Source organism: Gobio gobio (genome assembly GCF_949357685.1).
Source record: "Gobio gobio genome assembly, chromosome: 11".
Taxonomy (NCBI): Eukaryota; Metazoa; Chordata; class Actinopteri; order Cypriniformes; family Gobionidae; genus Gobio; species Gobio gobio.
In genome coordinates, this window is record NC_137104.1 from 14,958,493 (window position 1) to 14,973,770 (window position 15,278).

A 15,278-nucleotide genomic window follows, 5' to 3' on the forward strand; every position below is an offset into this window, starting at 1 on the left:
AATAACTGAAATGGTTTTCACAATGCTGATCTTAAGCAATTTGAGTAAATGCATTTTGAAAATATGATTATTAAAATAAAATCAAATAGATGCAAATCTTACCCGTTTCATTTATGACTGGCAAATATGCATCATATAAAGTTTATTCGCTTTTTTTTTCAAACCTGTGTAATCCAAACAAATGGAACATTTATATGAAATTAAAATGCATAGTTCCTAAATTTAAGTTTTTTTGAGTGTTCAGTGAAAAAAGTTGTGCTGCTTAATATTTCTGTGGAGGCCGTGATACTTTTTTCAGGGTTCTTTGAAGAATAGAAAGTTCAAAAGAACAACATATTTTCGAAATAGAAATCGTATGTAACATTATAAATGTCTTTACTGTTACTTTTGATCAATGTAATGCACCAATGCTGAATAAAAGTTGTAATTTAACGTTAAAAATGATTTTGCTGTTCACACATAAAATAGTTTTGAGAAATGCAGTGTGAGAAATACATTTTTAAAAGTTCAAATATTACATGTAGTCTTTCAATAATATGACTACTATAAAAATTGACATGAATTAAAAACGATTGCTTAAAATAGTTCTGGAAGAAGTGAAGCATGTCACACTACAGGGCATTGTTGGACATGTCATGTCAACCACCCTCATATACTTTAATAAAGAACAGGTATAAAACTTTAAAAATCTTCTGCATGTTTTTCTTTGTCATAATGCAGCACATATGGCACAGTGACTTTTTACAAATGTCTGCAAAGTTACTTAATCTGGATCAGAGGAAGCAGAAACTGAGCCGCTTTTCAGCAGAGCAGTGAGTGAAGCTCTAAACACAGAAGTTAGCAGCTCACATCAATGCTGTCCGCTGCACTCAGATCTGTTTAAATCCCTCCGTTTCACGTCCCTGACAGACTGTCCACTGTAATTGTACCCAGCCTCACAGACATTACTTAATTTTAAATAAACAAACACTCAGTGTCCTACAGCAGTCAACAATGGCTTTTTACTGACCCAAAAGTAATGCAGCGATTCTGTAAAAAGTTGCATTCACACTGACAGGGATTCAACTGTTAGAGGCTGCTAAATTGCTGTACTGCTGGGTACTAATAGTCATGCCTACAAAACTCAACAACATCATTCAAGCTCCACTGTTCGCTCAACTTTGTTGCATCCCCAGAGAGCCAGTCACTGAATACTGGCATCAGATGGCCAACTTTCAATGAAAATGAATGACTTTTAAACGTTTTATTGCTAAAATTGCTGTTGATGTGAACCGCTATTAAATGGCTTGCTTGAAGCCCAAATACATTGTCCATTCCCAATTCTTTGACCTTTCAGAAACGCTTATGGCCTGAAGTAACTACATATACAGTAGAGGATGGGGAAGAAGAGGAAGGAGAAGCTCGTCTAAACACCCTAGAGTGATGGGAAAGTTAATGGGCCTTTTCCTAGCACCAATCAATCTGCGCTAATCTCCCTGCCGAGAGTTCTCCAGGGAGACGGCGGCCATGATTCCATCGGTGTGACGGCAAAGTCCACACAGCCACATCGCCTGTTAGTCGCCAAGCCTTTCACTCTTTAACACACTAAGCACAGGGATCATACACCTCAGGAATTGACAGACAGATGGAAAGGAGAGCACGCCATTGTAAACATGCCTTTAAAGGGATAGTTCACCCAAAATCTGTCATCATTTACTCATCCGTATGCCAGTCCAAACCCTTAAGGCTTTGGTTAATCTTCGAAACATAATTTAAGATATATTTTGAATAAAACCTGAGAGGTTTCTGTCCCTCCAATTCCAGGTAACCAAAAAGGTCATAAAGGCATTGTAAAATGAATCCATACGAATTGAGGGGTTGAATCCAAGTCTTTTACAGAGATATGATGAGGAGTTTTAATTTAGGCTTTTATTCACATATAAACACACATACAGATAACAAACATACTTGTTAGAACAGACCTCATTGGTTGGTTGTTGTGCATCACACGTTTGAGCTTCTATTAACCGTATAATGCGATCTGTGTATGTGAGTCGATCGAGGTTTAGACGTAAATAAAAGACTAAATTAAATCTGTTAATCATATAAAGTGACCGTATCACTTGATAAGACTTGGATTAAACTGCTCAATTCATATGGATTAATTTTACGATGCCTTTATGACCTTTTTGGATCTTCAGAGTAGTGTTGTAGCCAAGACCACCTAATCCGAGAGCCGAGACCAAGACAAGACCAAGACTTTGAGGGGTTGAGACCAAGGCAAAACCAAGACCAAGGCAGGACCAGACCAGCACTCCTTAAATTCATAAAGATCCACATTACCGCATGAGAAATTACTTATTTTGAATCAATAAATATAATTAGAATAAGACACTATATAGAGCTGTTACCAATAAAATGAAATTTTCAACAACAAAATTCATCTTTGAACTTCTTGGTACAGAAGATGCATCTAAATTGGTACATTTGTGAAAACAGCTCTTTTGCTCTTGTGATGTTGCTTAATTATGTCACGGTATATTATAAAAATCCAGATCTCATATAAGTACATTTTTGCAACAATATCTTGAATTTTGTGAGTATTTGTATTAGTTTTGGTGACATTTTTGACACAATCCCTCATTCATTTCTGATCCGGCACAATAAATAAATAAAATTACGAATAAGTTATTGTTGCAATCTGAAGCAGGCAGTTTTAAATCCAGTCACATTAATGATGTTAAAGGTCCCATGGCATAGCATTTTTCTATTATTTTATAGTGTTTCCTAAGGTGTACTTATATTGTTAGTATGATTTTTACATCATAAAATGTCATAACTTAGAAATAAAAGGCATTTTTTCTATACTGCTGTTTGCCCTGTGGCTGAATGCCCTGTTTCAAGAGGCGTGTCTGCTGTGAGAATTCAGTGAAAACGGCCACTGTTGTGATTGGCTGACATCTTTGCATTTGAAATGAGCGGAGGGGGCGTGGTTTAACGAGGTCTACGAGGCACGAGCTACTGCCAGAGAGACGGACCTGAGTTCACTTCTCATCAGTTCTCTCAGCATGTCTCTGTTCAGGGTGAACTGTTGTAGTTACAGCATATACTTCAGGTTATTAGTTTATTTTTAGTCGGAGGGGCTGTCACTCATGTCAGAAAGTTAGTAACTTTAGTAAATTATGGATCAGCGCTGACTCGAGACGCGAACCGTTTAGAACGATTCAGTCCGATTTGGTGAACTGGTTCGGTTCACTAAAAAGAACCGATTCAAAAGAATGATTCGTTCGCGAACCGGACATCACGGAGACGGAGCGATTGCTAACAAAGTTATTTATAGTAACTACTGAGTTATGAGAGCGCTGTCTGTCAGCGCGAGTTTATTGTGTTTGTATCTGAGAGTTCTGAATAAACACGAGTCCCAGTCACGCCGAGTCCGTCTTCATCATTATTCTACCAACTTTGTAACACATGCAATGTACCATTACAGCGAGATGAACGAGTTAGTAAGTATTGATTAAAGCATTATTTCTAGATATGTTCCAATCATATGAAAAGCGCCAGTGACGCGCATTGAGTACACAGCGCAAACAAAGACACAACAGCAGTAATCGAATGTAATCCAGTTTATTGTGGGGAAAGCTGGCTAGCCTAGCCGGATACCCTCACGCTTACCCCCCTTCTGCTTAATCTCACGCCGCGTTTGGTGCCTCCGCTGTGGGCCAGATGCAGTACTGGGGGTCGGGGATGTTGAAGGCCGAGCTTCGGCGTGCGTGAGGTTTATCTCTAAAGATGTGGCTCTGCCTATGTTGAGCAGAAACTCCCGACTGTATGCACATTTAAGAACAGATAGACTCGACGAGGACGTACAAAAACACTGACTCACAAGATAGAAAACACGAAAACACCGTTCTGTCTGGAGAGAGAGAAGCCGCAGCGTGTGCACGAATAATAAATAATTAGCTACACATAAGAAATCACTGATCACAGATCAGAAGGAACTGAAAAAAGACTTCTGTTTTCATTTGTACATCCAAACACTGAGAAACTGCCAGCATTCACTCGTTCACAACCCATGATCTCTCGAGCGTTTGCATGGTTCTACATGGTTAGCCAGATTCTCTGGGTGGAGGAAAGGGAGTTAACCGTTCCTGCTTGGACGTCAAACCAGGAGACATCAGGATTGGCTCGTCTGGCCTGTCATTTTCTCAAAGGCACAGAAAGACAGCCGGAACTCGAACCAATCAACATTTCTGTCCACTTGGGGACAATATTCAGGCTAGGGAAACTCATATTAAAGTTGAAATACCTCATAAAATGAAAATTTCATGCCATGGGACCTTTAATAAATAAATCAGACAATGCACCGGCAATTTAGTAATATCCCAGCGGTTGGTCTTGAAACAAAATCCAGAGTCTTCTAAGTCTGAGACCAAGACAAGGCCGAGTACAAATGTGGTTGAGACCAAAAATGGTCTTAAAGGGTTAGTTCACCCAAAAATGAATTTATGAATCAGTGAGTCGATTCAGCGGTTTGGAAAGCCAAAGTCACGCGAGTTCAGCAGTTTGGCGGTTTGACACGCGATCCGAATCATGATTCGACTCGCTGATTCATAACGCTTCGAAGCTTCATGATGCATTGTTTTGAAATCGGTCATCACTATATAAGTCGTTATTTAGGGGTTTTTTTGCACACAAAAACTATTCTCGTCGCTTTATAAAGTTATTGTAGATCCACTGTAGTGAGATGGACTTTGTAACGACGTCTTTAGTACCTTTTAAGGGTCTTGAGAGTGTACAGTGCATTGTGCCAATGGAGGCCTTTCTGAGCCATCGGATTTCAACTAAAATATCTTCATGTGTGTTCCGAAGATGAACGGAGGTCTTACGGGTGTTGAACGACATGGGGGGAAGTAATTAATGACAGAATTTTCATTTTTGGTTGAACTAACCCTTTAAGACTGGTCTTGAGTTCTACAACATTACTTCAAAGTTTTGGTTACTTGGACTTTCAGTGGAGGAACAGAAACTTCTCATGTATAAATATCTTCATAAATTATGAGAGAATGTTAGTTTTTAGGTGAACTATCCCTTTACATAAAAAACACCACACAAATCATGGCAACTTTCATAGCAATCCACTACACAATCAGGTCTGACATTGTCCATTTTAGCTTTGCTTCCAGCTAAACACATCCAATCATTTGCGCCAGCGTCTGACTAAAGTCCATAAACGCACATGACTAAATGCACATGACTAAAGCAAGCAGACGTTCAAAATGTCCAGCCTATTTTGAAGCCCTGCTCAATGGGACGGGCTCGTCCAAGTGCATTTTTTTTTCTTCAAGCAATTGTGCCAATGTCCCATATTCCAGCTGGCCTACGTCCCCAACCGCCGTGGATGTGGGGGCAGGGCGTCTCACTTCCTGAACCAAAAATAACGCAGATGGTAATAAAACCTTGGCTGCTACGTACTCCCCGATGATCCCAGCTCCCTGTGACTATGATTTAGTTGGGATTGATTAACCATTACTATCCGGTCGAGGGATTCTGCTGAATCGTTACATACAACATTAATAATAAGCAATGAGACTCGCCTCCAAGCTGTACTCTTCCACAGTTCTCTTCAGGGGATCCACGATCTGCCAGCATATGAGGATGCACAAATCAATCAGCAACATCCCACCCACGATGATAAAGAGCTTCTGGTCCTTGATAATCTGGAAGAGAAAAAAAAAGAAAAGCAATGGACGAGGTGATTAAGGGATGAGAAAGAGGCAGAGATGGGCAGGAACCATCAATGGGCTGTTCGCTCAATTCAAACACGCGATCTTCTCTCGCATTCTGAACCTTTGTGGATGAAAGCGCTGCTCCTGTCTGATCTCTTTCTCTTTTCTTCTATTTAACAGTGGTTGACCTGAACAGAACCCAAATCAAAGGAAAGGTCACCGCGAGGAGGCCTGCGTGTATTCAGACGGCGGGAACGGACAAATTCTTCCATGATTCAGAAATAGAATTGCTAACACGTTTTGATCTGATGTCTTTTGATGGCTTACCAATAGCCAAAACCTTGCGTCGTGGGAAACAAGGATGTGGAGAGTTACTCTATGACCATTGAGCGCCATGCTGAATTCTATCAGAATGGATGCTCTTTATCTACAATCAAACAGAGGTTGATGGTTTCATTAAATGGCCAGACATTTGAAATAACACAGGATCATGATGCTTCAAGATGCATTAGCACAATCACTGAAAGGCCATATGACCATAGAACTTCACTTTATTGCACAAAATCTCCTTTTATCTCAGCAAATGGATGGCGATGATGGATCAAAAACTAACAGCAGTCCTAAAATCCCCCACTCCACGTTTTATGGCTACAAATACTGTAGAACTTGAACTTAAAAATGAAGGCAGAGTAAGGCACTAAGTGCAAATAGCAAAGATATATATTATTATTTACTAAGTAAAAATAGCAGCATTTTCTTTGCACTAACGGTAAATAGTGTTAGATGCTATTCATACTTAGTGCAAATAGTGTTAGATACTACTTGCACCACAGTGCATTGTAGTACATTATAAAACAGTATGCAACAATAACAAAAAATAACAACATATTATTATATGTCCTAAAATCATAAATGAATGCTAATTTATTGGGACCTTACTTAGTGTATGCCTGTCTGATCAATGCGAGAACACTACATCAAATTTCATTTTCAGGACTTTTAAATTCCCAGAACTTTATTTACACTTTTGGAATATATTCCTTTTTATGTAAAAATCACTTCTCTGAGCAGATATGCAATGGGAAATGAGAAGAATAGGATTAGACATACATGGATTTGAATTTGGGTAGTTTACGTCAAAACCTAAATGGAGAGTCCTTATATTCTGCACCACTCTACCGGTTGCTGGAGTGGTTTCTTTTGTCATTCTTTCTGGCCTAACCAGGAAGATGGGCAGAGTTAGTGTAAATACCCTCTGCCAATTATTTGAAATAATTGTAAATATACACTCAAAATACACAATAACTGCAAATTATTCTCAGAAGACTCTGTCTAGTTTATAGGTATAATAAATAAAAATAAAAATAACTGTTTCCCAAAATCTACTTTTCACCCCCATCTGCCATTGGTAATTACATTTTTTGCTAAACTATCCCTTTAAACAAACACTGACACATATGGCCTAATTGTAGACATCTGTGCACATTAAACTGGGAATTAGTGCTTTAAAGTCCCACTGAAGTGCCACTGAAACAGAAAGACAGGGCAGGCCATATCGAACAGTCTCTCTCCTATTTTAAAAAAGCCAATAGTGTTTCATTTATATCACAGTTCGGCAGAGACGTTGAGCTCGGTAAAGCCGCAGTTTCCTCCTAATCTCGAACCATTTCTCTACGTAACCTCCTACATATCGCTTTAAAATATAGCATTCTGTGCAGAATTCAAATGGTTCCGATACGTTTTTTGGTCTGCGCCGACTCACGCATATGATCCTCTCTGTGCTATCGTGTCTCTGGACCGGAGTGTGGATCTGAGTGTGCGATCTGTGGCGGTTCACATGACCCTAACGTGAAATCAGACTTCATTCGCCCCGATGGAAAGCATATTTACACTGTCTGAATCATTCCCTGTCCCCTATATAGTGCACTATGTGCTATTCAACAAAATGAGTAAATGTATGAACAAGTCAATTTTAGCCGCAGCTTCAGCATCTATTTAGAGGGTGGGAAGCTGTAGATTCTAGAGAGCATTTGATTGGACAGAAAATCTGATGAGAGGCTAAAGTGCAGAGTGATGTCATCAAAATCACAGATCAGTGAAGTTTTGAATGCTTGTATCTTCTAAATGCAAATTTTGCCATTGTTTTGGAGCACACTAGCTTATAGATAACAGTAAGACTAACACATTCATACAAAAAGCCATTTCATGGAGACTTTAACATCAAAAGAATGACACACTTATAGCCGCTAATAATGAGCTTATAAGCAAAGAACATTTGGTTTTAAGACCCAATAGCTCTATTTAAGCTTTTGTATTCACAGTTCAAATTGCTCACCATTTGTACAAGATTATTGCTGCAGGTCTACAAGAGCATGTGGTGCATTAGTGTCAGATTGTGTTTGTGCTCAGTCTAAGTTATGCAGGCCATCATGTGCTTGTGTCTGATTGAATTTACAGATGCACACATCTCTGATGCTATCTATTTGTGACACTGTATGTTCCATAATGCAGTCTGAATGATGCATGATGCAGGGTGTGTACGTAGGTTTATGCCATAAAATGAATATTTTAACTTATTCTGCACCCAAAAAATTATTCTAACTGTATATGCTGATAAAATAAACAAAAAACAAGGAGGAATACGACTGGTATAGCAAAATAATTGAAGGCTTAAAGTGATAGTTCACCCAAAAATGTACGTGAACTCACCATCAAGTCTTTCAAGCTTCTATAAGTACCATATGTGCATCATAAAGTGTGTCATATGACTCGTGCGTTAAATACCAAGTCTTCTGAAGCAGGGTTACTGTCGTTAAAGCTGCACTATGTAACTTTTCCGTCCACTAGAGGTCGCCTATTCAAAACAAAGGGGTAGATTGATGACGCCACGTTTGAGCACAGAATCTAGGGACATGTGGTCTTCACCTCACAGCCGGTGGAAAAGAATCAGGATAGGACTCGGGCAGAAATCATGTTCATGGATGCGATTATTAACTTCACTGTAGTGTGAAGCAGAGCAGGGCTGAGTGTTGTGGAGCTGAGCAAGGCCACAGGAGCGATTGTTAATAAGAAGAGCAGAACACATGCCTTGCAAGCAGTGGGACTGTTATTATGGCATAGTCGCCGGCGGGACCTTTATTATGCCACAGTTGCTTTTCCGGTCATGAATATGAGGTAAAGCAGCTCTGTTTATCATATTAGATACATCTGAGTGTGTTGAAAATTATATTATGGTCGTTACTCTGTGCGTTCGCTCGCAGCTGCTATGACACTTGTTGCACACTGCAGTAAGCGTTTCTGCAAAATAAAACCGGACACAGAGGGTAACGCAGATATTTTATTAAGCAATTTTACAGGTGACTTCCTCACACGTCCCGGTTCCCTGGTTAAAATAGCAATTTTCTTATGATTTACAAATAGTTGGAAACATTTGGGATATTGAAAGTACTCAACTGAACAAAATATATAACACTGGCCAAGTGGTTTTTGGATATTTTACTGAAAATGTTTTACATAGTGCACCTTTAACTAAAACTAAATGATAATATTAAAAAAAGTATTAATTGAAATAAATGTTAATCTAAAATAAAAACAAAATATTAAAAAATATATATTTTATTTAAGCAAATTCCCAAGGCAACATTTCTCATTTTCATTTAGTTTAATATGAAGCAACTAAAACTAAAGTACAGTACTAAATAAAAATGCAAACTACTGTAGTCATATTAAAAAACGAATAACAATGACAAAACACAAAAAAATACTAAAAATATTTAAAATTTTGCACAAACAAAGAAAATATTTAAATATAATCTAATTCAAAATATAAATAAAAATTATAATAATAATATAGCATTGATACTAAAATAACATTGTTCCGAAGCTATATAACTTCTGTTAACTGATTCCTGAAAGAATAGTTCTTTAGAACTGAATAAATTGATCTGAATGATTTGTCCATAACTCAGCTCTCTGGATTTTTTGTTGTTGTCATTGTTGTTGTTTTCAGGTCCAATATAATTGCATGAAAAAAAAGCGACCAGGAAGCAAACATCACTGTGCGCTGTATGTGTGCATACGTGTTTGTGTGTGTATCTGCTCCATCTCCCTTTGTTTCTAGAGCTTAGATTTAAGTCCGGAAGATGCACGGTCCACAGAGGTGATTGACACAGCCCTCACTGCGCCCTGAGGGAGAGACTGTAACAGACCTCTCGGACCATCCGACCCGCATTGAACGGCGGCTGATTTGCGACGGGCTGTCTGCGGAGTCACATACTGTGAGACTGCTTCTCAGCTTGATAAAGAGATGGCACACCCACATGCACACTCACAAAACACAGTCCTGACAGCAGCCATCGCTTTAGAGTGCCAAAGCCCAGCAGTCCATCACTGTGTGGAGCGGGAGTCAGCTCGCTGCCAGCTTCCTGCACACTGAAGTGCCGGAGGGAATTAAAGCCCGGAGCCTGGGCATTACCTGTCTCTGAATGTATTTATATGCAGTGGGTCCAGTTAAGAACTGCTAATTGAGTGTGAAAGTGCAACTGAAGAGGAGACACCAGGGAAATAACTGACATGCAATGTATCAAGCTGGAATTACATCACATACTCCTACATCACATAAACCTTTGTTTGGAAGTCCGTTATCAGGGAAAACAGAAAATAAAATGTATTTCCTTAAATAGAAATAAAAGATTTTGACATTCTACTGATTATAAGTAACTTTGCAACTACATGTCAACTTATTCTACTAACCCTTACCCTAACCTAACAGTCTACTAATACTCTAATGAGAGCTAGTTGACATGTAGTTGCAAAATTACTTATAGTTAGTAGAATGTCTAAAGTGGACAATCAAAGTGTTACCGAATGTCCTTGTCATTTGATGTGAAACGTTATGCTCATGAGCAGTTTATCTACTTGGACATGCTCATCCGAGCGGCAAAATGAGTACTGTTGTCAGATCGATTACAGAAAACCATCTAAATGCAGTTGAGGACAAAATAATCAACAATTTTCATGTTTTTCCTCAAACTAAATTATGTGTGAAAGTCTGAATAAAACATTATCTGGCAACATGGGTTAAAAACATAACTAATTTAATCTACAAATAAGGAATGAAGATGGGCATACTTTTAAATCTATACCTGCTGTGGTGTTACTTATTTGTCGTCTCTGATTTTGGACTGTGTCATCCCTGGTTGAAAAAGTCCCCACTTGCTACTGAGGTGCAGATCTACAGGCTGTGCAGACATCGCTGCTTTTTACATTCGAACAAAAAATGATTGGTCAAATTCGTCACGGATGGGTTTTTTCTTTTTAAAAAACTAATTTATGCATGTTGGGTTCGGATAAGAGGTGATGCGGGTCTATTCGGGTCGGGTACAGATTTTAGGACCCGAGAAGACCTCTAATCTGTGGTAATCAACAGATGTCTTTGCGACATTACTGTTAACCAAGAATAAATCTAAAACTATTTTAAAAATCAAAAATTACAATGAAAATGAGATATGTTGCCATGGCAATTAACTGAAATAAAGTTTAAGTTGAGGTGGTAAAATTACTAAAACTAAATCTGAAACAAATCAAAACTAAATATAACAAATAAAAAGAATAATAATATAAACCCTAAAAAATACAAAAATTAATAAAAAATAAAAGCGAATTCAAAATATTAGTAAACACTACGAATGTCCCAAAAGTCCCAAAAGTGCCTAGTGCACCTCAAGTACATTAACCTTTAGGAGTCTCAGCTCTTTTGGGGCCCCTAGTTTTCTTTATTTTGCAAAAAGCACAACATTTTGTTTTTATTGTGACTGCACAAAAAAAAAAAAAATAGAAACTTAACAGATTATAATGATGTATAACACTTGCCTGAATGATAAAAAACGACAGAGTTATTTGGGTCTCTGGCACTGATATAAAAAAAAAAGCCAGCGCGACCGCCGACTCGAGGGGGTTAAAGTTATTAAAATCGATCCAATGTATATAGGGATGTGCAGAGAGTTTCTCAAGGCAGGAGCACAAATGTAAAAAAGGGACATCTATCACTACGGAGTAATTCCAATATAACAATTAGTACAGAAATTATATTTACAGAAATAATATTATATATCATTTAGTAATTATATTTAGTCTGATAATACGATACTCTCTCTCATATATTAAATAAATGACTTTGTGTGCATCAAATATGCTAAACACGGATGCTTGAACGTGCATGTGTAACGCGTTAGAACCATAGACTGTAAAAAAAGATAGACGACGCGCGTTCACTGTCTACCGTTGAAGTAAGATAGGCCGCCAGTGTCCAAATATAGAGCTGACATCTTGGATCTCGAGTCTGCTCAGTAGTAAGCGCGAAGTGGACCTGCGATATCAGGGTCCCGCCCACACTCCCGCCTAATCAACAACTTTTTGTGAAATAAACAGTTATGGAAATTAAAAGAAAATTAAAAGTTAAAGCTCCAAACTCCTCCCGAAGTTCCCGAAAATGTCCTTTGGTGCCTCAGTGACTACTTCGCTCAGAGAAGCTGTCAATCTCAGCTGTCAATCATAATGTCTTATTTTATAGCATCAAATAACTAACTAAAACCAAACTTATTTATGGAACGAACACTTGAACTAACCTAAATGACAGAAACCATCTTTGGAAACAATTTATTTGATTTAGTTTGTCTACATCCCATTACATTTCATGGAAAGGGCGGGGTTTATGACCTATACTGCATCCAGTCGCCTGGGGGCGACCGAGATGCTTTGGCTTCACTTTTCAGGACTCGTCTGGCACACTTGGTTAGAACAGACCTCATTGGTTCTTGCACATCATGCACAAACATTTAAGCTTATCCTTGCTTATTAATGGCGGCTGAAGGTGCATAGTGCATATACTGGCATGACACCTGCTTGACAGCTGACGTGAAATAAAAGATCGGGCTTAGTATAGCCGATACTGATCAGTTAAAAAATACTTAATCGGCCCGATACCGATCCTTGAGTTCGGCTCGGGACATCCCTATCAATAATACTAAAATACTGTAAGAGTATGCCAAGTTCTCTCAGTAACCAAGTTTACCTGCAGCATTGTTTATCACCCTCTGTCTTACTCTCTCTTTCTGTATATATTCTTCTTGAAATCATCCCACTGATTCTGACTGCAGCAGTGGAAGTAGGCTGTGAGCTCTATAAATAAAGATGGCCAGCAGGGTGCTGGAGCTGTGGCTAGCCATCCTTTACAGCACTGTCATACAGTATCAGCTGCCTCGCTCGCCACATTCTTACGCTGCATTGAAAAACAAGAGCAGGGAGAGAAAGAGCGTATGAAAGGAGGTCAGTGTGCATGCACAAATCTGTTGTGTTAAAGACCTGCATGGATGCGCTTGTGCGTAGCTACAGTTCAAAAGAAACCCACTGCACTATTTGCCATAGTGTGATGCTTTTTCTTGCCGAGGAAATTCGCACGCAGACTTGTGAAGACTGTGTCCAGCGGAGCAGGAAGACACTGTTCTTTAGAAGAGATCAGAGATTCATTGGTTAGCACTAGCAGTGCTGGCTGATTCTGGATATGTCAGGAAACTGAGCATGGAGACAGCAAACTGACCTTCAGTGAGGAGAGCATTTCTATATTTTAGCTTTTTGGCAGTTGATAAATGAGACAGCTGACAGCCTAGTGGCAACGTTGCTTTCCCACGATGCTTTAAGCATGGAACCTGTCTCGCCTTCTTCAAATATCTACATTTCCATTCCAACATCCATGTATAAACTGCAGTATAATTTCATCAAGTTTATATAATTCTTATAACTTATAATATATAAAAATATCACCATAAAACTATACTGAAATGTGAACATTATACGGCAGATGACAAAATATACCATTTCCTGTGTGTTCTGTCACACTGGAACCCAATTAATTGTGCAATATGACCAAGAGCTTGGGGTCAGTAAGTTTTTTTTTAAGGAAATTAATAGTTTTATTCATCATAAGCACATTACATTAATCAAAAGTAACAGTAAAGACTTTTATAATGTCACAAAAATGTCTTTTGAACTTTCTATTCATTAAAGAATCCTGTAAAAATGTATCATGGTCTCATATTAAGCAGCACGACTGTATAATAATAAATGTTTCTTGAGCAGCAAACCAGCATATTAGAATGATTTCTGAAGGATCCTGAGACTGAAGACTGGAGAAATTATGCTGAAAATTCAGCTTTGCCATCACAGGGATAAATTAATTTTTTTAAATAATTACAATAGAAAATAGCTATTTAAAATTGTAATAATATTTCACAATATTACCGTTTTACTGTATTCCTTGGTGAGTACGAGAACGTTTTTTCAACAAACAAAAAAAAAATTACCAACCCCAAACTTTTGAATGGAATCAATTTTATTGATAGTGATAATGATAATATGAAACAATATATTTATTTTCGCTAGTGTCATGAGCCAGTGTGACCTGGACCTGTATTGTCGCTTTGTGAGGTTTACTTTGAGATATGTGTTATGTCGTATCTGAAATGCTTTGAAAGTCTATTTCTCACCTTCTTCTTCATCTTTACATTCTTGAAGATGGCGTGCACTCTCCAGGTCTTCGCAAACATGGCGCCAAACGCTGTTGTGTAACCCACAATGAGGATCCATGTACGGACCTAAAAACGATAAATGAGAAAGTAAAACAAGCTTGTTACAAAACAAAAGTTCTTATGATTTAGGCACTGGAAAAAGCAAGATTGGACTGTGACATCAGTCTATAGAATACAAAGCAGCAGAAAGAGCAAAACCATAAAATATAGTGATCCCACTTCTACTGTCAGAAATCAAATTGGGTGGCAGAGTGTGTAGTGAATTCTGTGAAGTTGTAGAAGTTCCTGAGGCATTTCTTCCCTCTTTGTCCTCTCTTCATCTTCTCTCTCGCTCTTTCTTACAGATCTAGTGTTCTTTATTCTGAGCTCATCTGGGAAAGTAATTCTCAGCATGTATAAGGCAGGACTCAACGATAAGGATGGCCCAGGGACAAAGTTTGAGAGTTTCGGGACAGTTAATAGAACTGCTGCGCTGTCACTACATCTTGTTCCGTTGAGTTTTGATTGTATGTGATGTATTGAGTGTTGCAGTGGATTCTACTTAATTAAATTAAAGGGATAGTTCACCCAAAAATGTCTTTCTTCTGCTGAACACAAAGGAATATATTTGGAAGAATGTTTGAAACCAAGCAGACCTCGGCAGCCATTGGCCATACTATTGACCATAGTATTTTCCCCCTACTATGGTAGTCAATGGCTGCCGAAATCTACTTGGTTACAAACATTCTTCCAAATATCTTCCTTTGTGTACAGCAGAACAAAGAAAATGTATACAGGTTTGGAACAACTTGAACTTGACTAAATGATGAAAGGATTTTCATTTTTGGGTGAACTATCACTTTAAGTCACCAAATACATATTGAAACTGTGACTATGATCATATTGGACACATAAATCAAGGGATTGAAAACCATAATCAAATCAATCATCCAGCAAATGTGATTATGAATTTATAGTTGTCAGCTGTAAAAATGGTCACATATTA

The 15,278-nt window shown here is 38.3% G+C and overlaps 1 protein-coding gene across 1 annotated transcript in view; it reads right to left on the reverse strand.

The window, feature by feature from the left end:
• Positions 1 to 15,278, reverse strand: part of gabbr2 (gamma-aminobutyric acid (GABA) B receptor, 2) — a gene marked incomplete at its 5' end in the record, with an annotated part of 280,013 nt that overhangs the window by 47,881 nt on the left and 216,854 nt on the right. The window contains 2 exons of the mRNA XM_079830006.1: positions 5,577 to 5,699; positions 14,252 to 14,359. Coding sequence (XP_079686132.1) covers positions 5,577 to 5,699; positions 14,252 to 14,359 — 231 coding nt within the window. The remainder of the gene's footprint in view (positions 1 to 5,576; positions 5,700 to 14,251; positions 14,360 to 15,278) is intronic.